Below are 24,350 nucleotides of genomic sequence, written 5' to 3'. Positions count from 1 at the left end.
ACATAGCAATTGTCTGAAAAGGCTCTTACCAGTGTTTGCTGCATTGGTTTTCTTTTCCAGTAGTTCCCATTGGAAAAATTTCAAGTTTTACAGAGTTTCAAATACCTAAACCCTTTTTCTTTTGCCCTTCCTTGGAAGACAGTCCAAAGCAAATAATGTGGTAACTTTCCCATGCAAACCTTCTTAAGCAGCTCCTGCTGCTCTCTTTGAATGATTCCTTTGTTTTAGGAGTTTTCCCAGCTTTTCGTCCTATTCCATTGTGTTTTGTTACAAAATGGTCCATCTAGAAATGGAGATCTACAGCAGAAGAGGTAGAAAGTCAGCATAAGGGACTAGAACAGCCCATACTTTTGAAATTACATTTTTGTCCTGTTTTAAGTCGTCCTTTTTTTGATTGCTGTGTGTGAAAAGTCTTGGTTGCTCTGACTGATGAACTCTACTAGTGTTGAGTCATTATGTATTTCCTTTACAGAGGTAGAAATGCAGGTGGTCAGAGGCTAAAGAAACACAGGCAATGGACTTTTATTGGCGATTAATAGTCTTTTAATTTTCAATATATGAAACACAGAAAAGGTGGTAATGCGGATTCAAACTTCCAGGTTTGACAGTGGGAAAGACTTGTTCTACTCTGTCCTGTGACAAAAATAGGGATGTGCAGGCGCAGAAACCTGCAAAAGCAGCCTGTCCACATTCACTGGTGAATCTGGAAGCACTGAAAAGCATAGCTCAGCTTGGCTAGATTGGTTTTTGTATGGTCATCTATCCCATCTCTGTTTCGAATAAGCTGATAATTTCAAACTTCATATGAGGTTTTCCCACTGTTTCTATATGGGCCTCAAACACAGATTTTCTGTTAGAATTTCTGCTTTTTTTCCTCCTCTTTCCACTTAGACATAAATGCACGGAAGATACAGAGGAAGAAAAAGCTTCCTGAATTTTTTTTTTTTGAGTCTTTAGAAATGTTTTGAATATGAAACGTAGCTCAACTGAGTTGTTTTGTTGTCTGTGGCCCTTTTTTAGTGGTAAGGAACGCAAATAACAGATCAAAATACATTTCTTTTTGCTGCTTCAGGCAGAGTAGGACAGACGCTCTGCACTAATTGCATTTAAAAATACCTGTTTTTATTTCCAAGCAGTTAAGGCACAAATGAGTTTCTAGCAGTAGTAAGCCATTGATAAGGGCTGTAGGTGGGTTCCCAGTACCAGGGTCAGAGGGGAGCTAAGTGGAAGGTGCACAGCTGGACAGGAGGTGCAGAAGAGAGTCCTGAGGCATCTAACTGGTGGCTCCATGGGTATTGCAGTGGTGGGTGTTGCGTCTGGGCAGGCTGAACCTCTTCAGGAGGACGCCCAGGGCAGTGCACACCCTGATCCTCCCCCTTCTGCAGCTACATCAGCCTGCTGACCCTCTAGGGCTCTCTAACCAGCCAAGTAGGCAATTTCTTCTGCCAGATATCGCACCATCAGTATTTTTGGTGCTCCCTAATACTGGGAGAACTGAAATTTCCAAAATGAAATTTGTTATGTAGGTTAGAAGTAGAAAATTGTAATTGACTGTAAAAAAAAAAAAAAAAAAAAGTGTTTTATATGTATGCTTAAATGGTTGGAGGGGAGGAGGAACAACCAAGTATAATCTCCAGTAATGTTTGCCTGCATGGTAATGCCATACTGGATCAATGCTCTCCTTTTCTTGTCTGTGGGGAGGGTTTGCCAATTTGCACTACTGAGAGAGCTCAAGCAAGAAAAAACTGTTCAAAATGTACATGGCCAATGGTGAAAAGTGCTGCAATGATTACATAAGAGGGAGATTTGTCTTCATTATTAGATTAGATTCATTAAAAGTCCATACAAATAAAGATAAAGAATTCCTTCCTGCATGAAGAAACATGCTGCATCATAGTCTCCCCTGAATCCTTCAGGGCTTTACTGAAGGCCATAATTCTGCCTTGCCTGGAATTCCTGTTTGTGCTTGACTTGGCAGCCCAAGCAAAAGTGTCCTCAAAAAGAATTGCTCACCTGATCCCACACCTCTAGAGCCTGGAAACATCTTGCTACCAAGATTTCTGCTATTGTTTTTGAAAATCAAGAAATACTATGTATAGTATTTTACAAGTAAAATTCTTATCCTTGTTTTTGTACACTAATTCAGCAGTTAGCTTTGATACTTTGCAGGAATTAATTCCACATGCTTTTATTTTGGTATGGAGAAAAATTTCCATTGGATTTATCATTTCTACTAAATAAATTAAAATTAGTTTTGATGTGTAACAGATGGTTGTAGTATAGGACAATATGAAAAATAATGATTTTAATTTATTGTTGATTTTTAATTAGTTATCTCTTCCTTTTTCCAAGCTAAATGCTATTGTTTTGCAAACTTCACATATAACATAGAGCAGATATATAATGGCAACTCCATGAACTCTATCAGTATAGTCTTCTTCTCTAACTATGTTATCGTTCAGCATATTTGAAATATATATAGATATCTGTAGTTAATATTTTGCTGTAAAAGGTTAAGGTTGTAATAAAATATTTGAATCATGCAATTTTGAGAAATTACTTTCTCAAAGTAGTTTCCTGTTAGATGTATTAGTTGTTGAAATTCTCACTCATAAGATGGGAGCCCATTAGATGGAAAAAATCTAATGCAGCTAATTATATTTCATGAAATTAAATTTGTATTTATTTTAATCTTTATTTTTATTAGCTAAATATCTTAAAATTTACTTCAAGCATTGCAACATTTCTATAGTAGCCAAGATGAAAGATGATACTGCAATTTAGGTTGCACATCATTGATTCACTATTTATTCTTAGTGAAATTAATTCTGTTTTATGACATCCCACATATTTTACTTTTTTTTACTCTTTTCAGTACACTTGTTAAAACTACTAATGAAAAAATTCAATTACAAGTGTTTTTTTTTTTTTTTTATTCAACACTTCAGATTCAAGAAGGCAATTTCGCTCCCCTTTCATGCATTCCCTTGCAGTTTAATAAATTATCCATGTTATCTAAAATTTTTATTTGATGTTAGTTATCCGCATGGAACTCATATTCTAGGCCAAAGTTGGTTACTAAATAATTGTTAAAAAAACAAATAATTTTGCTCTGCAGACCTTTGCAAAACAACAACAAAAACAAACACTAGTCATAAGCTCATGTATCTGTGTAGCTGTAGCTGGAATTGAGTTAACTTGAGTATCTTATATATTTGTAAAACTGTATATTTTTAGTTATCTGAAGATATCCATTCTTTATGGATCTATCAGTGTATGGTAAAGATCATACAGATCATATGAGCTGTATGTAGTAAATCATATATAAAAAGTGGAATGGAGTCTTTATTTCAGAACATACTAGTGAATTCAGAGAAACTGGAGAACTATGAAGTAGTATTTTTATTTTAAATAGATAACTGAATATAAAGGAATAAGAAAAATAGATTATTATGGAACTCTGAAAATTGTTACAGAGGATAGGAGCAGACAAGAAGTCGTCTCTGGTGTCTACCAAGGAGAAACAACATGGGAGAACAAAATCAGCTCTAATGTATGAAAAGCCAAGACTGGAAAGCACAAAGAAATAAAGTTGATGAAATGAGCAGAAATAACCGTCAGGGAAAATCATGAAGTCTATGAGGGAGAGTTTTCTGCTTAAGTACTGTGGAATTTTAATATTTTGCAAGGTATAATTATTTTAATGTATTTCTGAAAACTGCCGGGATTCTTCCTTTCTATAATAGTATAGTACAGCAACTAACTGCAGGGGAGGAATTACATAAAATGAATTACCTTTGAATTAAAAATAATAACAAAATGATCTAAAATATAGTAATTACTTAGTACATAACTTCTGTTTTTCTTTTCCTGTAGAAATTTAATAATGACTGGTGGATAGGACGGTTGGTAAAAGAAGGCTGTGAAATAGGATTCATACCAAGCCCAGTCAAACTAGAAAACATGAGGCTGCAGCATGAACAAAAGGCAAAACAAGGAAAATTCTACTCCAGGTAATAACAACAACAACAAAATAGCATTGACTGTGACACGTAACTTGGACATCAATGCTATGTATGCTACATTTATGTTTAATTATTTTAATTGGCTGCTACAAATACTTTGAATCATTTAAAGTAATATTCATATATATTCTTTGCCATTAGAAAGAAAAAGCAGATACTTAGATTGGTTGTCTGTGGTGGTCTATGGTAGCTTTTATTTCATGCAAATTTCATAAAGTATTTGCAAGTATACATTCCAGATAGTACATTTGTTATATGCAAGCAAAATTTTGAGTTAAAAATCAATCTTAAATCCTTCAGCAGTTATTTGCTTTCACTAACCACTTTTAAAGCTCATCTTAGAATTTACAGAAAGTAAGTTGTATTTGTTCATAAACTGAAATCAGAGCTCTTAGGGAAAATGTTTTGGTGTGTCAAATTCATTGTCTGCAAATACAAGTTTTAAGATAACCACGTTTTATGATAGAAGTTCCATGCTTAGTTCTTTGTTGACCCTTTACCCGTCATTACAAAAATATAAAGATACAATTTCTAAACAGACTGTGCGAAGTTGCAAGACACTAATAATGTGACCTTTGTTGTAGAACGTTGTAGACTGTAGTATTTTTCCTTTCCAGGAAATATTAACACACAGGAAAGCAAATGCCACTTGCTCCTCTTTGGGTATAGAGGAAGCATAAATATTTCTAGTATGTCTGGGTGGGATGCAGCTGGAAACATCTTGGATGGTGGAAAGGCTTTTCTGCTTCGATAGAAGAAGTAGCAGTGTTTGAAGGGTAGGTCTGTCCTAGGAGCCCACGTGAGTGTGGCCTCAGCTGTGAAATGGCTGTGGTGTCAGTTAGTAGTCCCAGCAGGACAAGTCGGGTTCCTCGCACCTCTGGTGACTCTTCAGCCACAGCTGACCCAGTATTCAGTTCCTTCCCAAATCCAAATTGTAAAATCTTCTGTTCTCCAGAATTTTTAACTAGAGGTAACACTGTACTACGCAAATGCATTTACTCAGTGAATGTTAGTTTTTTAATATGGTGAAAGTGGCAACTAGTATTATCATATTGATTACTTGAAGAGGAAAATGGCCTTTTTTACATTAATTTTCAGTGCTTCTCCTGTTACAGTATATGAGATGGAATTTCAGAAAAATACTTCTTTTACCCAACTTTCATAAGCTTTCACAAAGCAGAACTTGACAAAAACATAGGTTGTTTTATTTTCTTTTGACAAGAGTTCCTTTCTGTAAGTGCTACCTTGCAGTGAGACAGCAAATTTGTACTTTATTTAAATTATATTCAAAAGATGTTAACCAAATGCGCTGTTGGTTTCACTACAGCACTATAAATAGCTGTTCAGTTAAAGGAAACAGGTGTGTTTGTTGAGTTAAGAATTAGTTGTATTAATGAGTAATAGTATTAATAATTATCTATTAGTAGCCATATTAATAATTGGTCCATATTAAGATCATAAAGTATTAAGAGTATATGCAACAGAATGAAATTTCATGGCAGAACACCAAGGAAACGGACTGATGTTTGCAATTCCTCAGTCTTCAAAGTGTGCATGCATTTTGTGTAACGTGTATTTTTTATCACCACTGGGAATGTTGCTTTTCTCTCTGCTAGCAGCTCGTTTAGAAGACAAGTAATAAATGTGATAGAACAAATGCTGAGAGAGCTATAAAACTTTGAACTAATTTGTTGCTTTACTCCAGTAAATCAGGAGGAAACTCATCATCCAGTTTGGGTGACATAGTTCCTAGTTCCAGAAAATCGACGCCTCCATCATCTGGTGAGTAGGTCACAAACCCTTAGACAAGTGATTTATGGAATCATGCATGATCTGATACAGTTTATATTACATTTAGTCATATTTTTCTTAGTTTCTATACTTCATAGGCATAAGCTTGAGTCGTTTTGTTGCCACATAAGGCTGTTAAGATTGGAAGTAGTTAAATTAATGCCAACAAGTGCATACAGTCCTAGCACTGTTCACAATCCACTCAAATCCCTCTTTGTTTTTACTGTGTTTTTTTATGTGAAGACATAGAAAAAAAGTGAGTCTCTCTTGCAAGTTAGAAGTTTAGTCTGAGCACTCCTGCTGCATCAGAAATGCCTTCTGGTATAGGAGAAAAAGCAGCAATAAGAGAATAGGAATTCCTGTGTGATTTCTGCAGTAGCATCAAAAACTGCACTGTTTTATAATAAGAGGAGCGTTCAGTTTCACAATTCTGATAATGACAATTTGTTTCACATAATCTTATCATAGTAAATTTTTTTTTCCAAGAGACAGGAAAAAATGCAAAAAAGCAGAAGTCTTTTTTCACAAATACTGTTTTGTATTTAGAGCATCAGTAGAAAGATTTTAGCTTTATTTGGGTTAGATTTAAGAGGTGAGAAGCAAATGAACTGGGAGTTGGAACAAGACATTAGCATTAGCTGTTTTGTTAAATGAAGTATAATCTTCTGACTTTTTTTTAATCTTCTAAATTCAGCTATTGCATTGTTTGATCTTTCCTTGAGAGGGAAAACAGAGATTCTGAATACCTGAAATCAGAAAATACTAGTGAATATTGCCAGAGCCTTGTCTGCAGAAGCAAAGATGTATGTTTCCCAATCCTGTTAGTTTATATGGAGCCTAGCCTACAGAGTAGGCACCTTAGAATGATTCTAAAGATTTTAAACTATTTACGTGGACATTAAGAGATAGATGGAGTTCAGTCAAGTTACGGTAGTAGCTTCATTTGATTAAATTAATTGAAAAATACCTGTCTTTCCTGTGCAACCATGAATTTACTTGTAACAACCAACTTTTTGATAAGCAAATTGGAATTATGATAGTTCCACTTAAATTTCCTATCCTGGCATTTTAGATGGAAAATATATTTATGGGTTTCTATAATACCATAATATGCTTTACTTACAAAAAACATATAGCAGAGTAACTCATACATGTGAAATTTCACAGAAAGTTGCACAGAATTTAGAGTAAGAGAATAAATATTGTACTTAGGTTTCTGATTGACTAACTTTAGATGTAACACAAAGATAAGTATATCTGGTTGGCAAGAACCATTTGTTTGTCAATATGTGCTGGTAATGCTGTAATTTTCCTTGCATTGAGTTGCTTCTTTAAATGGACGTTTACAGAAGTATGTTTCCTAGAGATTAATATAGTTAAGTTTACTTAGTTATGTTGAAGTTTTGGAGAATATTTATGATTAGTATGTTTGAGCTTATTGTATGATCTCAAAATTTTGCTTTACTGGTTTCCTATTTTCATACTTTAAAACATGCCAAGAAGAGTGAGTGGAGCATGATTTGTGACTAATAGCGAGAATGCAAACTTGCTTAACTTTTAAGTACAATTCAGTTCTGACCTGCAACATCCTAATCCCAGGATTCCTCCTTGGGAAAGCATAATAAATGGCAAGTACATCAATTATTAAATAAGCTGAATAGGTGGGAATGGGCATAAGTTGACTTCATTTTTTTGACTTTAAGTCTGGAATTTCTTTCTTCAACGTAGTCTAGTACTGCAAAAACAAAAACCAAACAAGATGGAGAATCACTGAAAAATAAAAGGAAAGCGGCACTTTGTCCTTTAAATATTGTAGCAATCAGTCCGGACAGTCCTCATGAACCATTGAACAGGATGAGGATGGTAGGAAAAATGACTTGAGGGAGGGGAAGGACTGTAGATAACAAGAGTAAAAAGCTATTACAGAAGATGTTACGTAGTGAGAAGACTGAGAATGAAAAAAGAGGCAGGAAAAAATGCAAAAAAGAAATCTCAAAATGACGAATATAAACCAGTAAGTTTTTTTTTTCACTTACAATGAATAATCTAAAAATAATAACATGTATCAAAACAGTATTTCAGAAAGTTTTATTCCATGAAAATAGACAGGTTTTTGGATGGACTTCAGCATGAGATTCCAGAGATTTTTATCCATTTTTGGCAAAGCTTCTTTTTTTTGACATTTAAAGTCAAGGACTTTCACAGTGTTTCTAGGTTTTAAACGGTTTATTGCAATTGCTTCTGCAGTAATGATAATACATTGAACTATATGGTGCCTAGCTGATCAAATGTTGCATTTTTTTTTTTTAACAGGAAAATTTAACAATTCTCATTTTCTTTGCAGCTGGTTTTAGTTGAACATAGAATCAAAGGAGCTTTAATATACCTTATTATGGGTGATTTGTAAAGTGTCTGTGCCAGGCTGTATTCAGCGAAGGAGAGTATGGTTTTTTTTATTCTTATGAGGAGGGTGAAGAAACTGTGTTGCTAGAAGAAAATGTTACATGATTTCTGCGGCTGTTCTTAGGAGCAGGAATATAGAATCAGGGGGTGGATCTGCTCACGTGCTTTCCTGGCAAGGTCAACTTCAAAATGAGTGTTCTGGGGCTAAACTCTTGTCAGGGATCATAGAATTACATCTGTAGATGATCCAGACGGGAAAATACACGTTGTTTAAACAGGAGAAACAGTCTCCCAAGTCGCTCTTCTGTCAGTAGTTGCACGTAGACTTGTGACACGGGTATGTATTCATTGCATAATTTATTAGTGCTTGCTGCTGAATTCACTGATGTGCCACCCATCAAGCAGCTGAAAGCGGGTCACTCGGGTGGTTTCATAATAGTTGGTCGTGATTGATTGCGGTTTTAGTTAAAGCCTCTGCAAATCGTACTGCTTACAGACCTGCTCAGGGTTCGGGCCAGTTCTGCGTTGGCATGGCCTGTGCTGCTGGCGTGCGCTGAGGGATGGGTAGGATCTTCATGCACTAGGGCAATGTGGTACAGCAAGGTTGTGGATTGCTCTTGTGTGTGTACGTACCCGTTGTCATACCAGGGTGCTCTTTGAAGACAAATGTAATACGGTAGTTAAGATCAGGATTGACTGTTAATTAAGAATGCTTGTGAAAGTCTCAGCTTTTGTTTCAGGTGTAGTTAGTGGGTGTCTGATGGACTCTACCCTCGGGATGACATGGCTTTGCGCTTCGGAAGTATGTTTGTCTCTGAGTCCATGATGGGTTTTTTCTTATGCTGTCGTTTTTATTTACTTGATGAAGAGGATAGATATCACATATTTATGGTACAAGCTTTGTGTGCTGTATATGACTTTCTTTTGGGGAAGGTGGTGAAGAGCAGTGGTTTATTGTGTTCACTTTCATTTTGCCCTGCTCACATCCTCAATCTCTTTACAAAAGAATTCAGGTCTCTGTGATACCTGAGCTGAATTTTCCCTTTCCACTACCCATTCTTTATAGTTTTCACTAGTGGTAGATCTTTTTTTATTATTAAAAATAAATAGATCTTATGTGTACTCCACATTTTTAGGTAAAATGATTTAAAGCCAGTTGTAATCTGCCCTAAAATAAATGTAGATATCGCTGTGCCAGTGTTAGGCTGATTTTGGCTTCCAACATGATTCTTTTTCTGTTTTTTTTTAATTTCCTAAAGATGCATTACTGACATTGCAAATTTCTGTTGATGATACAGATTTTTTAATTAACAGTAAATGCTATGAAATAATTCATATATAGTTGACCAAATTCGATTGTTCTACATTGATGAAAGTCTTGAGTATTCCAGTGAAGCAGCTTTGCATTTAAAATAGTGTAACAAAAAGAACTTGGCCATTGGTCTGTTTTGTAAGAGTAATTCTTTTTATGTCTGATTTATTCTGTAAAAGGGGATCAGAGGAAAATGTTACAGTAGCTGTTACAGATTGCCTTATGTTTTCTAATCCTAATGTACTGCACCTTCAAATTTTTCCCTTTGTTTTATTGTGTTTTGAACTCATGGGTTTTTTTTTTTTGTTTGTTTGTTTTGTTTGTTTGTTTGTTTTTTTTTACTCTGGGCAGTTTTATTTTTCTTTACTTTTTATTTCTTTTTTAACCTATTTTTACTTTCCCTGTCATCTGATAATTCTGATAATTCTGAATTGTTTGTCTGTATATAGCTATAGACATAGATGCCACTGGCTTAGATGCAGAAGAAAATGATATTCCAGCAAACCATCGCTCCCCCAAACCCAGTGCAAACAGTGTAACATCACCCCACTCCAAAGAGAAAAGAATGCCCTTCTTTAAGAAGGTAACACCAACCTCCGAGCTCCCATCTGTCCACCTGCTCACCTGCACTGCGTCACATTTCTAGTCCTGTTAACTGTCTGCGTCCTTTGACAAGCCAATAACGTGCATGCTTTGTTATTCTTTTGTTTCTTTTCCATGCTGCTGTAGCTAAGCAGAAGCAGAAATCGGTAAGTTTATATTGACATTACCTGTGTTTATCCTGCCACTGGCATCATTAGCATTATTACCCAGGTTAGCAATGCAGCTGTTTTAGAATGAAGGGAGAAATATATCAAGCTGTTAGTGGATCCAGTACGCTAAAACAAATAGACTCAAGTTCAGTGCCTCCATGAAACACTGCTACAGTACTTATCCTTTTTGATGGAATAATAGGACCCATGAAACACTGCTACAGTGCCTTTCCTTTTTGATGGAATAGTAGGACTTAGAAGGTCTTCTAAATGTTTGAGGAATTTATTTCTAACAAATCGATATAATGCACCTCTCTAGTGCATGCTTATTCTTTCTATCTCTGTCTTTTTCCATTTTTATTTTTTATAATCCAGTCTCTTGGCATTATTTTTGGAATCTAATCAGATACTCAGATTGTACTTACAAAACAAATAGTCAAAACCCTTTGAATTCTTAATTTAGTCAGTATTTAAACTTCTAATTCACTAGGTGCAAAATCTGCAGATGAGCAAGACCAGTGGAAAACTACAGGCTTACTGTGAGTTTCTCCTGTTGTCATGTATAAATTTTCAGCCAAATGTTCTTGCCTTCCTTTCCATCAGTCAGATTTTTGTAGCGTATCAGCTGTTGGAAATGGTACTGATGGTTCCCAAGAGAGTCAATGCCTCTCCATAGATAACCCAGAACACTACAGAATTATGCCATTGAAATCCTTTTTGCTTCAAACTGCAGTATGTTTCTAGGATCTTTGCTGGAGTATGTTATCAAGACAGTAGGTAGCACCCAAACTATGAAGCCAAATACCACATTTCTATTTTTACTTCTTTTACCTCAAAATTTTCATACCTCCTCTTCATTTGGTTTTAACTGCTCAGTTACAGCCACCAGTAACATCAGACTGTTGCACTGCCTATAAATAGTCCCAGTGCTGTGGATGCGCCCATGTTGAGCAGAGTAAAATGTTTTCTTCTCTTCCCGTCTTGCACTCTTTTAAATAATATTGGATCCTGTTTGCTTCAGTAAGCTGTGTTGAATAACGTATGTCATGCACAGCCAGAGATAGAATTTAATAGCAGTTTCTTGCTGCTGAATGATCTCTTCATTAATTGTATTAGTAATCAAATATAAATGCTAAGGAGGAGTAACACCTGTTGATCTGTGTTGGATATTATCTGCATAAGCCTCTTCAGAAGATCTAAATTCTAGATGAACCATCTTGCTGGTAGATGGTAGCTAATTCCATGTCTCTCTTCAATCTGTGGTGCTTACGTTCTTTCTTATCAGAATCGTTACAGGTTAGAGTGTTCTTTGTAACACAGATATTTGCATTAAAAACTGGCTGGCCATCCCAAACTAATCGTACGTGGTCAAACCACTGAGCAAACACCATATGATCAAAGCTCTGATATTTTTTATTCACGTTTGAACTTGAATCTGCAAGTGAAAGCTCTATAGCTCAATGCCAGCCCCTTAAAATACTAGATTCTCTAAGGCTGATTTTAAAGAAGTCATATGCTTTCATTAGATAACTTTGAGTCAGTTTTCTGCTGACAGCTTCATTAGTTCCAGCCTGTAAAGATTAAGGAAAAAAAAAAAAAAAAAGTATGCCTGTTTCTACAGAACAGAACAGTTTTTAAAAGACCCCATATTCCATCAAATAAGGTAATTTCTGTGCCTTCCCCAATTTTCGAATAGCCGGTTAACTCCTAGCCTGGCTATCTTCAGCTGAGTCCGCCGCGTTAAGCCGAAGGCGGGCTGCGCCAGGGCGCTCGCGCCCCGCTCGCCGGCGGCGGCGGCCGTCCTCGGGGGCCGCCTGCGCTCGGCGCGCCGCGGCCAGGGCGCACGCACCGTGCTCACAGGCTTCGGCTGTGAGACGCTTTGAGCAAGGCTGTGCAGTGCGTCGGAGAAGTTCGTTTCACATGCTTCTGATGCCTTGGGCACTGGTATTCATTCTTACGTTACTAATTATCTGGTGAAGCTACAGGTAACGAAAATTGAGATAAATTACATTTAAAAACATTCACAGCGATGTTTTTCATGTTTTCAACTGCTTTAGACTGCTGCTTGTGTAGCATTTTGTGCTGTTACTGTATTAATGTTTGTCTCTGTGTTTTTGTGTTTTGGAATGTATGTATTTATTTTTTAATCTTCTTTTTGTGAAACATCTTGGGATATGTTGAGTACCAACGTAATGAACAGTGACTGTATTGTGTGATCCTGACTGATGTATTTGTACTATGCAGGCCTTTGAAAGTCAGATCTGGCATAATTCCTTTCAGTATATTTCCCAGGTTACTGGGTTTGGATTTGAAACGTTTTTTCCCTAAAAAAAAGATAAACCAAACTCTCTTTCAAAACAAAAATGTCTTTCTGAGAAGACAACATTAATATTTCTTGGTGATATATTGTGCATAGGAGCGTATTAAAGAAAAACTTTGATTCTTTTATATTTCATTAACAGTAAAACAATTTTGGTGATCTTTGGAAACATCCAGTCTTTTTATCTTTGTGTTTTTTCATGAATAGTGCATGATACATCAGTAAGTAGTTTAATGAATATCATACTAACATAATGCATCTTTTGGTGGTGACAGGAGCTTCTGAAAATGGAAGTATTTCTATCCCAAGTTCTGTTTATGAAACATTTCTGTAAATACTAACTTGATCAGTATTATCTTGATTTAATTTGCAAGTGAATTGTGGATGTGGAAGTTAGATTATGAGTGCTCTCGTGGGAATTTGCAGTGGTGTCACAATGTTTTATAATACACTAGGCCGATCTGAGCATAAAAAGAGATGGGGTATGCTTTTTCCCTCCCTTTTTGTTTTATTTTTCTCCTTTGTAATTTGCCTGAGTAAAATTTGATGGAAAACAGATGTCACAGCTCCACAGTCAATCGTATCAAATCATTAACTTTTAGAAATAACCTTTTCAATTAACTAGTTAGGAATTATGGGGTAGGAGGTGTGAATGGTCTCCAGAATAACAGTTTTATAGCTCTACTGAGCAAATGTGAAAGCAGCAATGAAAGCAGAAATCAGAGAGAAGCTTTTTCAAAAGAAATCTCCGAACATGATTTCCTTTCCTTGGGCTACCAGTTTTCAGGAAGAAACAAGTTAATGAATTCATGATTGCTCTGTTGGTGACATCACTGGAAATTCAAAATTCTTCATGTTGTAAGCAAAGTGTTGCGGTCGCACTAGGAGCTGCGGTTCTGAGAGTCACTTTCTCTTTTGCAGACAGAGCACATCCCTCCCTATGATGTAGTGCCTTCTATGCGACCTGTAGTTTTAGTGGGGCCTTCTCTGAAGGGATATGAGGTAAGCAGTTGTTGTGACGGTTTTTATTTTGCCAAAAAAGCTTTTTGGCTTCATTTCTACTTTAATGTTAAGAGGTAGTTAAGCTGGAAAACAATTCATGTCACATAAAAAAAAATATATAGATGGTTTATACTTCTACTAGAAATGCAATTACGTGCATTTTATTTGTTACCGGAATTCAGATGAAGACTAAATTACTTACCTTTCGGTCATATTGTTTAGTTATAATATTCCTATCAACTTTAATTAGATTTTTTTTCTAAATCATTAGTATCAAATATTATTGGTTTCCTGTATGATTATTAATTTGTTGTTTGTTTAATTTTAGGTAACAGATATGATGCAAAAAGCATTGTTTGACTTTTTAAAACACAGATTTGAAGGGCGGTAAGTACATTGTTGTGCAAATTTTCTTGAATTCAGTTCTTATTTTAGTAATACCAGAAATAATGATATTCTTAGCAAAATATGCATAGAATATTAGCAGCAGCAGGTAGTGTCAATGAACTACAGTATAGATTAGAAGTTTCATTTTCACAGTGCACTGATGCTGAGTTGCAATGCAGAGTCTTAAGGAGCATATTCTTAATGCAAGTGGAAGAAAGGATGTCTTACTGCTGACTGTGTCATTCAAATACAAATTACTAGATATTTATTTACAGGTTTATTAAATATGAACTGGAGAAAAGATTCTCTTGTTTTTGTGTTGTTGAAATAATATCAGTATTCCATGGGTTTCTTACAAGATAACAAGAGCTATATTTCCATCTCAGCTTTAGTTACTTAAAATAGTAGCTAACTTGGAAAGAATAATAAAGGAGTCAGACTAGCTAACGTCTATTCTTGCTCCCTAAATTTGGAGGTGGGTTGGACAACGCTAAACTCTGTAAGGGGAATTCTCAGTAGGACTGCTGGGGGTTCAGCTTGTTTCCCCCCTCTTGCTCAAGTACGGTAGCCCACCTTGATAGTGGACAGCCTGTGACTTTGTGAGTTTTGATCTCAGAGTGGCATTAAAGCCTTTGCTCCGCCTATCTGAGGTAGTCTAAATATGGCCCCATGTCTTTAAATACGCTGGCACAATAAGTACCATCCAGCTTCCAATCTGATTTGTGTTTGAGCCTCCAGGCATTACTGTACCATTTCGGATGATAATCCTCCTCTAAAAGCAGTGGCACCTGCTGTTGTTTAAACAGCAAATGCTCCTTGACCAGAGACAGCAAGGGGTTCTCCGCATGCGTTTAAATAGTTACTGGATCAGGCCCCAGATTAATGTATACTAGCGGGCTGACATTTGGAAACATAAAAGATGGAGAGAGCTGGAAGGTCTTGTTATTGTAACTGTGATGAATGCTTTTTAATTTGGAAATGAGCACAGCAGTAACACTAACCTATCTGTCCTAGCATTTTCACATTTTCAAGAGAGAGAACTTAATGTTTTCCATCAATTACTTCAGCTCTATAAAATAGTAATTACTGTGGTTTGAGCTTTAGGCTTTTCCCACTCAAAACTAAAATCCTAACTAAAGTCCTAACCACTTACTAGACCCTGTTTATAGGAGCAGGAATGTCAAATTTTAGATATGTGCCTTCAGAACTAGAACTTAACAAAACAGTGAGTGTTGCAAGGAGGCACAAGTTACTGCATCTTCAAGTGTTTTTTTATTTAGTGCGTAGCTAAGTTTAGGCTGTAGATCCGATTCTGCTGGGGTGAGTCCACACGTACTCTGTGTAAACTAATTAATATCGATATCTGTAGTAGCTGATTTGAAGTGCCGTAAACTTCAGTAGCAATTTAAACAGGTTCTTAGCAAATGTGCACAGGACTACTTGCATTCATGCTACACTTTCACTGCTACTGTTACCTATACTGCCAACTGCCTACAATGGATAAGCTTTTCCCTCCCTAATTACGATTGTTTTGTTATACAAACATATGCACCTTTTCTTGAGAGCAGACTTTTTCTTCTGGTGTTATATGCCTTAAAAACCCTTAAAATGACATTTAAAAGAAAAAAAAAGTTCTTAATACAAAAGAAAAACATTTTTAGAATGATAAATATAGGTTCATCTAATATTGTGTAATTGCATTTGGAAAAGAAAAGGAATTTCTTTTTTTTTTTTTTTTTTTCTTCTCTAGAACATAGGAAGGAAAATTTGCAAGAAAAAAAGGCTAGGAAAGTTTGTAGTGCTCATCAATGATTAGATAAAGATAAATAATGAGTATCCCAAATTACATGTTTGATTTCATTTTAAGACTGTATAGAATTATCTTGCAGGAGCTCTGCCAGAAATCACAATGCTTGGTTATGTTTTTAACTTAAGTCAGACCATGCCTAAATTTTCAAAATGATGTTACTAAACTGTGCTGTGCAAGTAACTCTGTTTTCCTGTATTAACTTCTGGCTTTGTTACATTTTGTAGGGTTTTAGATAAATACATACACATGTTGAGCTCACTGGGAGATGAGCTATTTGATTACATTTCAGATGAACGGCGTCTGGCTGCTCTTCCTAGAGGGCAGCTCTCCTTGTTAGCAAATCCATTTCCGCCTTTTGCAAATGAAATCATGCAGAGAACAACAATGAATATCACCAGGTTGATTTTACTCTCAACACTGGAAAAATGTGACCTTTAAACCTTATTAGGCCAGAAGGTTTGAAGGGGAACCTAGCCAAAGGGTATAGTTTGACCCTGGAAAGGAAAACCAGCCGAGTTAACTGCTTTCCTAGGAAGAAGAATGCGCAGAAGGTTATGTAGCAAGTCAACGCAGACAGCTGGGAGTAACCACTTTTTTCTTGGCTCATCTTTTCTCATAAAAACAAAACTGAGCCTACAAGACACTCAGCCCGGAGCTTTCATTTTCTTCACTTGTGTGTTTGCTTCTCTGTGTTACAGTCCACATTTTCGGGTGGCCAGCATGTTGCTGGATCTTTCTGGAGAACTGTATAACAAAGCTTTTGCACTCTGTTGGAGAACTTATGCTCATAAATGGAACAATAAAAATAAGAGTTATGTGGCTGTATTACTTTGCCTGAAGCCTTACCTTCATCTGTTAACTCTGTGTATATCACTGTTTGCTGTAAATACTGTTAAAATAAGCCATGTTATCATTCAGTACCTTGGAAGAAAAAAACAATCAAAATCAGGGAAAGGAGAAACTGCCCATTCATTTGGGAGTAAGTTGCACCTCCTTTCAGGGAAGAGAAGATTCTCAAGCTCTGAAACTCTGCGGAGTCGATGCTGAGGGTAGTGGTGCAGCTTCTAACCCCTCCAGCCTGGGGACCGGTAGGGAGACAACTCTGCCCTGTGCAGCAGCGGCTGCCCCGGCCAGGGGCATGCTGCACCCTGGGCTGTGCAGAAACAGAGGGGTCTTGTCAACGGTGCACGTACCAGTATTAGATAAAGTATCTTCTCTTTTATTCACTCTGCGCAAAGCATACTTTGCCACCGAGTACTTATTTTCCTGTAGCCCTAGCCGTCTTCTGATGTTAACCAATTCTTTTTTCTCCTCACATCCCTGCTGCATGGTAAATAACATAGTGTTGTGCTTTATTTTACTTTATTTTTGCAGTATATCAATTACACGAGTCACAGCAGACATCTCGCTTGCCAAACGCTCAGTATTAAACAACCCCAGTAAGCATGCGATAATAGAGCGATCTAACACAAGATCAAGCTTAGGTAAGTACCTTTAATGGAGATGCCTACAAATTGTAGGTAAAGTACACTACTCTCAATTTGTTTCTATAACCTAAAAATAGCATTCTCTCTGATGTGAGAAAATCACGATTCCCATAATTCAAAACCCTGGCAATAAAAGTCATTTTAAAATCATTATCAGAAAAAATTCATATAGTATTAATTTTGGTTTAGCTGGCTTATGCTAAGTTTTCATATTTTACCATTTGTTGCAGTGAGAAGAAGTAGCTATTGATAAGGCAAATAAAAATCTGAGAAGATGTTCCTCTGCTTAAGTAAAAGTGAAAGTTTCGGAATGATTTGTTTAAGGACACTAGATTAGTATCTTTGATATTATTGTTTTAGTCTGTTATCTTTAAGATTCCTGTGATGTCTTTTCATGGTTTATAAATTTTCTCTTAGACACTAAATTACCTTCGACATGAAAAAAATATTAAAATACACATTCTCTGAATTTAATATCTGTTTAAACTAATGCTGAAGTTTGTTTAAAAAAAAAAGGCATTTTAAAGAAACTATATGCCTAGATTCATGGCCGGCATATTTGTCATCTTACTTGAGTTTCTTTGTGTTGAAGCTTGTCTGGTTGTGTGATTAACCATTTATTAGCCAGAAAGAAAAACAAAATTGGCTGGAAAGATCTGACTAATTGTAGCCACATACAGTGCAGATGGCTATGCTGGAGCTTGTTGTAAGTTTTCCTCAAAGTAAACAGAAAAGTCACTGTTCATGTGGACTGAATTCAGCATTTTCTTCAGCACGAGGTGAATTTTATCCAAGACTGCACAGGCTCCAGACAGCACGTGCTTTCACAGTGCAGACCTCTGGAGTTAGCCAGGATGCCTGCTACTGTAGTCTTTGCAGACTCCTGTTAGAGTGCTCAGCTGAGACACAGGACATCCAAGTACAAGTCCCTGCTCAAATAAGAGAAAAGAGGAACTTGAACCCGAATGTCCTGAATCACAGATGAATGCTTCAGCCAGGGCTTTGGTATTACGAGAATGTCTGCTTCTCTGAGAAGCCCTTGCAAGAGCCTGATTTTAGGAACATATTTTGAAATCTTGTAAATTTGTGGAACAGGGAGAACAGCCTCATTCACCTTAGTGAATGAGGTCCTTATTTATATTATTTTTGTTTATAAGAAAGTTTGTAAATATTCAGTAGAAGTAGTTTTGTTCACCATTTGCATAAAATAGTTGTCTACCTTAGAATGTTCTACTCTCTTAAAATGTTTGACTTCTGGAACATGTCCTTCTGAAAACCATTGCTTACAGCTATGTGGAGAATGTGAATCTTTACTTAAAAGTGATCTGGTGACTTCTAGACAGGTCTTGGTTTGACCTTTTTCATGTATCAGAATGTAATGTACTATAAAAAAAAAAAAGTAATGTATATTTTTATACAAAAGAATATATATATATATATATATATATATATATAATATATATATTTCAGTTCTGTGGCCAAAATTAGTTTAATAATCTAGAGAAATGGTGAAGTGTTTTTTATTTTGACTAGATTTGAAAATTGATAATAAAGATAGAGATCATCCAGTCCTGGAACATAAACAGAATCATGGTGACCTCTAAGTGAGAGGTTACAGTACTGTACAAATATATGCAGCAGAAAAAAGTGTATCATCTGTTCCCCATGCTGAATTATTTTCATGCATGTAAAACAACTGTCATAAAAATATATAGAGGGAAAAAAAATCTATAAAATAAATTCAGCCCAATGGTTCATAGAAACAAGTCATCAATTTTTTACTATGAATTGTTCTCTTGCATTGTTCTCATGGAAAACTTTGGCCTCTCACACAGCAATGCCTTTTCATTGGTCAAGGTATATTCTTGATGAAGCTGTTTAAAATGAGTGTGCCAACAGAACCTCAACCAGAGACATCCAAAAAAGATTGTATTTATGTATATATGTGGATAGATAAATGTGACTGTATTTGTTGTAGCTAAGAACTGTTACTAACATTCCCCGAGATTTCTTCTAATAGATCTGATTTTCAATTGCTTTTAATTGTTCTAAAATTTAATTGGTTTATAATATTATTTTGAATTGTCTTGGGAAATACTGGTTAGAGCAACTAGGTCATTTTTGACAAAGAAGTTAGGACAAGAATTAAATTTACCCATGTTAGAATATTCTCAAAACCATTTTTTCAAAGCTCTAATACTCCCATGGTCCTAATACTCTAGCAGGGTTTTCAAATTTGATACTGAGCAGAATTATGAGTTGAATTATATACTTTGGGGAGTTTTTATGAAAACAGTGAAAAAAATTGCAACTTAAAATAACACTTATAATAATTTTCTCAAGTTAACATGCTGAGTTTTCCATCTGAATTTCTTGAAAATTCAACTATCACTGGGCAAGGTCCGGTAATGGTGCTGAGCAGAACCTGCCTGCAGCAGATTGGGTCAGGGCAACAAAACAGAGCTAAAAGCTGGAAAGTGCTTATCTTTCAGCTTTCGATTCATAATTTCTTCTGCAGTATGGAGTAAGAAGATGTTTTTAATTATTTAAATTAAAGATGCTCAACTGAAGAAGTAGATGGAGGGGCTAAGAAAGAAGGGTCAGGAAGTAAAAACGCATTATAGAGGAGGAAGGAGTTTTGGAAGAGGAGCTGATCTTCCAGATCAGCTGGAGGAACAGCTTGAGGCTCTGGAGTCCAGACTGAGGATGGGACCGTGGGAGAACAAAAACTACCCAGGAACGAAGTCAGAGAGGGAAACAATGTGATAGCAAGGTGCTGGGCATAAAACTCAGATGGGATAAAAAGTCTGGGAGGTAGAAAAGAGAACTTGATTAGGTAACGAGTCTGGAAAACCTGGTGCAAGGATGAAAGAAAGAAAATACAAAGAGCATCACAGCCTATTCCCTTGCAGAGCCTGGGATATATCTCAAGGTTATGATAGAGTCAGAACAGAAAATACCATTGTAGCCTGCTGGTAGGTGTCATCTCCTAGCACTGTTCTCACAAAGATGACGACAACATGCTGCTGCTGTGAGTTCTTGTTTGGCTTTACGTAGCAGAGGTAAGAGGCAATAGCACACCGTGAAGTGAATTTCTTATGTTCAGATTGTGTGAGCAATTTGCTATATTTATAAGTTGACGAAGGAGCCACTAAGAGATTATTGTTAGGATTACAAACTGAAGTTGTGCGACATAAATGTTAGGAAATAATAGAATAAAGGTTAACTGTGCAATTTTGTTAGTACCTCAGCTGATGTATGTTGTGATTCACTTGGATTAGATGTTTGCAGACGGTTTTTCTACCAGTCCTCTGCCTCAGTTTTTTTCTGAAAAATGGACCTACTCATAGTGGCAGCTGTAATTCCTCAGTGAAAGAGGTCACTGGCTGTTTTGCTTGCTACAAAAAACGTACAGTGTTTGAGGCAAGAGATTTCAGGGGGGTAAAGGAAATTTCCTTTTTTAAAAAAGCAGAATGTGAGATTTTCAACTTAACCTTTTTTTTTGGCAGAAGAATTGATTTGATGAAAACTTTTTGTGGCAGTAAATCTATCATTTTTAACTGAGGAGATTGCTGGGATCCAAGATAGAAAACTTGCTCCTCACCCAGCTTCCACCCTCAAATGAGCTCCTGCCCCACCAATTAAAGCACACCTTTGGGATGTAGGACGCTCAAAGTCAAGTTTCTGCTTTGCCAGCCCTGGAATAGGGGAACTGAATTTCAATCTTAAACATATTAAATGCTGATCTGCCTCTTTTGGATGAGCAAATGTTGATTCCCTATACAAAGAAGTATCCTGTAGACCACGTGGCGGGGCAGTGGTAGCTCCCTGCCGCTACCGGCAGCTCACGGAGCAGGTGGTGCCTGCTCTGCTGCCTGCGGTTGGGGTTTGGTTCAGTGCTGTCCATGCAGGTTATTTACACCAGGCTTTTTAAAATGGTAAATTTTCTTTGCAGTTTTCTGCATGGCCCACACGTAATTTGTAGACATACTAAGTACTGTGACTGCAACTGAGATTTTGGGCTTTGAACCTATTAAATGCTGAACATAAATGTTCTGAATGCATATTTTATGTCAAAAAATAATGGTTCATCAAAGTCAGTGTGTTGCATATAAGGCACTAATTTTGAAAGTGCAGATCTTTATGGGCTATTGGAGCTAATGTTGGATACCTTGCCAAATTTCAGGCTTATGGGTTTTCATTCCTCAGAATTTCTTTCACTTTAGAGTCGCCTAGTCATTAAACTGAGGAGATTTTCTTTTTTCCTCCCAAACTATCTCAAAGAATTTTTCTCTTCTCTCAGGACAGTACGACACTATGTGCTGATAGTACATAGGAGCATCAGGAATGTCCTGAGTCATAACACTAAGTTTTAAAACAAGCTTCAAGGTTCCATTCCATTTCGGAAGGAACAGAATCCCCAGGACCCAGAATTTCCTGCAGGGTGGCTTTCATTTGTCTAGTCTGAAATTAAGTTTTATTATGATAATTTCTCTTAAAAATCAGGCACTAAATTTCTGAAAATTAACACACTAAATTAGTAATTACTATCTTTGTGATTCAATTTTCTATTCAGAAAATAAAAATAATTTCATTCTCACCTAGCTGGGTTATTTCAAAGTGAAAGAACAGAACACTGTTACAGGAGTTCCATTAAAAAAAAAAAAAAAAAAAAAAAAAAAGTCCACAAAGAATTTATTCAATTTTATTCATTCTGTTTTCAGAGGGGATTTGGAACAATGTGCTGTAAATGAGCCATGAAATACATATTTGACAATGAGAAGAAAGCAAATGATTTAATATCTGCTTACCAGTTGACAGTGCATGGAGTTACACACTGATAGAAGCAGCAGACCTACAGAAATAATATTATTATGTGTTCCTGAGAATAGTGTCTCATAATACAGACCCCAAAAGATCTGATTTACAACAGCTATCATTGTACCTTGGCATTTCCTAATGTCTAAATGTTAGCTTGGCAACCAAGAAATATTTTTTCTAATGTAAGTTTCAGACATAGATAAATCATTGAGTAGGGATCCAAGCTACCTTAATTCCTTTCTAGTATCTGCTTTAGATCTGCTGAGTAGACCTGGGAAATGAGTTTTTCCATGCTGAAATTTTCTTATCTATAAAATAAGAGCAATGGGGCCTTTTCTCCAAATTGTGCGAAGAAAGCCAGAATTCAGCCGACACTAAATCTGTTGCTTCTTTTTGTCCCATATATCTACAATGACTTAGATCTGGTCTAGATGTATAGGAATAGTATTTATCAACAAAAAATGATACTTTTAATAAAGAACAAACTACTATTATTTTCCTCTTGAAATGATAAAATTGTCTGCACTGCATTCTGGGTGCCATTTTTTTAACAGTTTGCTACAAACATGTTCAGTTTACAGCAAAACTGTTTTAAATCTGCTTAAGTTCTAATGCTTGTTTACAGGCATACCTTTGAGCCACAAAACTGTGTTACAGACATGTTGGTGGGATAACTCTGTGACAAAATGCAGCTTTAGGAAAACCAAAACTGTTTATAAATTATAGTAGATTTTGACAATAGATTCAGCCACAGCAAGAAATTTAAAAGTGGCTCTTTATTTTTGTAAATACAGCTCCCTAGAATGGCTTTATGTTAATCCAGATCACTCCACCTTTCCAAGTTCAGTGACAAGTAATTGCTTTATCCTTCCACATTTGTGTAGTACATCATACAGCTCGACAAACAAGTGACTGATTTATGCTTAAATTATGCTCACTTTTGTAAGCAGCAGTTGTACCTGCTGCAGAGAAGGCTGTTTCGTAGACTTTTGAAAATATACCCTTGTTTTTTGTATAAGTATTATTTTAATAAGTGGCCTGTGATGTATCAGTGAGTTAATATGGTACAAAGCTAATAAGCTTGATATATTTATAGTGAACACTTTCCTCTTGGAAGGAATTAACCCCCTATTTGAGAACAACTCATTCCTTATCACCCAATATAGGTTTACAGTATTGTGCATATTGTTTGTTTAGAATCATGCATACCACAATGAACAGTTGAGTGAGTTGTCGTTATTGGGAACTGATTTAATAAATAAAATAGAATTAATTTCAAGGAGCATACACAAATGAATCAATGTGACACTCAGGAGCAGGAATTAGGGTAAGGAACTGGATTTGCAGGATTATAGGGCAGTCTTAATGGAGTTAATGCTACCTATGTCTACAGACTAAAAGATTACTTTTTTAAAGGAATCAGGTAAAATGGACTTGAGGATCTGACTCAGTGGAAGCAGCTAAATAATCATGATTCTCTAAGTATTCTAATGTAAAATTAATGTGTCCAAGAATTTTGTAAAACCAGTGCTTAGCTCGATAATATTTACTAGGACAGTGCAGTTTTATTCCTCTTTGATGTGAAAGCTTGTTCTGTATGTTAAAGGGAAATGTTTGCTTGTCAATACTGTTATATGTTTAATATGTGAGATGCTAGAACTAAATTGAAGGAAAAGGCAATTGACTTCATAGTTTCTTTTAACAGTCTAAAACAAATCTGTAATTTTGAGAAAAGGCTTCTTTCTCCAAGAGGGTACAGTATGTGGTTAAATCTCATTCACCTGAAAATCAATCCCAATTGACTTAGTTAAATTTCTGTATGCACACATGCCATTTGTAGAAACTGCTGAACCAGCTTTGTGTTTTTGCTGCATTTCTTTGTCAATTATCAAGGACCCAAACCTTTTTCTTGTTTCTGTGTATGTTACACTTGTTAAAACCTTACCTCATGCTGCATGTACAAGAACCTGATTGTCTTGGCTTTTTCCATTCTTTGCTTCATTAATGCTCTCCCTGTCCAGATGTCTTGGGTATGTATACACGCTTGCAAATTACTTTTCCTGCTGTTTTGTGTTCAGTGCTTTATTATACCTCACAAAACCATTGTGTTTTTCTAGTAACTAGCTCATTGATAGACAGAAACCGATGCGGTACTGTGTTGCTAAGCTTTTTTTAAAAATCTTGCATTTCTGCTTATTTATTTTTAAATAATTCTAAATATAACATTGAGATTGACAAGT

At 36.1% G+C, this 24,350-nt stretch overlaps 1 protein-coding gene across 5 annotated transcripts in view; it reads left to right on the top strand.

Annotated features, from left to right (window-relative positions):
- CACNB2 (calcium voltage-gated channel auxiliary subunit beta 2) overlaps positions 1–24,350 on the top strand; it is a 265,080-nt gene that overhangs the window by 217,972 nt on the left and 22,758 nt on the right. For all 5 annotated transcript variants that reach the window (XR_009957564.1, XM_062569046.1, XM_062569047.1 and 2 more), the window contains 6 exons: positions 3,877–4,013; positions 5,731–5,807; positions 9,981–10,114; positions 13,525–13,605; positions 13,934–13,992; positions 17,177–17,286. Coding sequence is in view for 4 of the 5 variants with exons in the window: in XM_062569046.1 (XP_062425030.1) it covers positions 3,877–4,013; positions 5,731–5,807; positions 9,981–10,114; positions 13,525–13,605; positions 13,934–13,992; positions 17,177–17,286 (598 nt within the window). In the remaining variant the exon portion in view is untranslated. The remainder of the gene's footprint in view (positions 1–3,876; positions 4,014–5,730; positions 5,808–9,980; positions 10,115–13,524; positions 13,606–13,933; positions 13,993–17,176; positions 17,287–24,350) is intronic.

Source organism: Rhea pennata, chromosome 2 (assembly GCF_028389875.1).
Source record: "Rhea pennata isolate bPtePen1 chromosome 2, bPtePen1.pri, whole genome shotgun sequence".
In the NCBI taxonomy this organism is placed as follows: domain Eukaryota; kingdom Metazoa; phylum Chordata; class Aves; order Rheiformes; family Rheidae; genus Rhea; species Rhea pennata.
The sequence above is the reverse complement of the archived record's forward strand: the minus strand, read 5'-3'. Positions and strand labels throughout refer to the sequence as shown.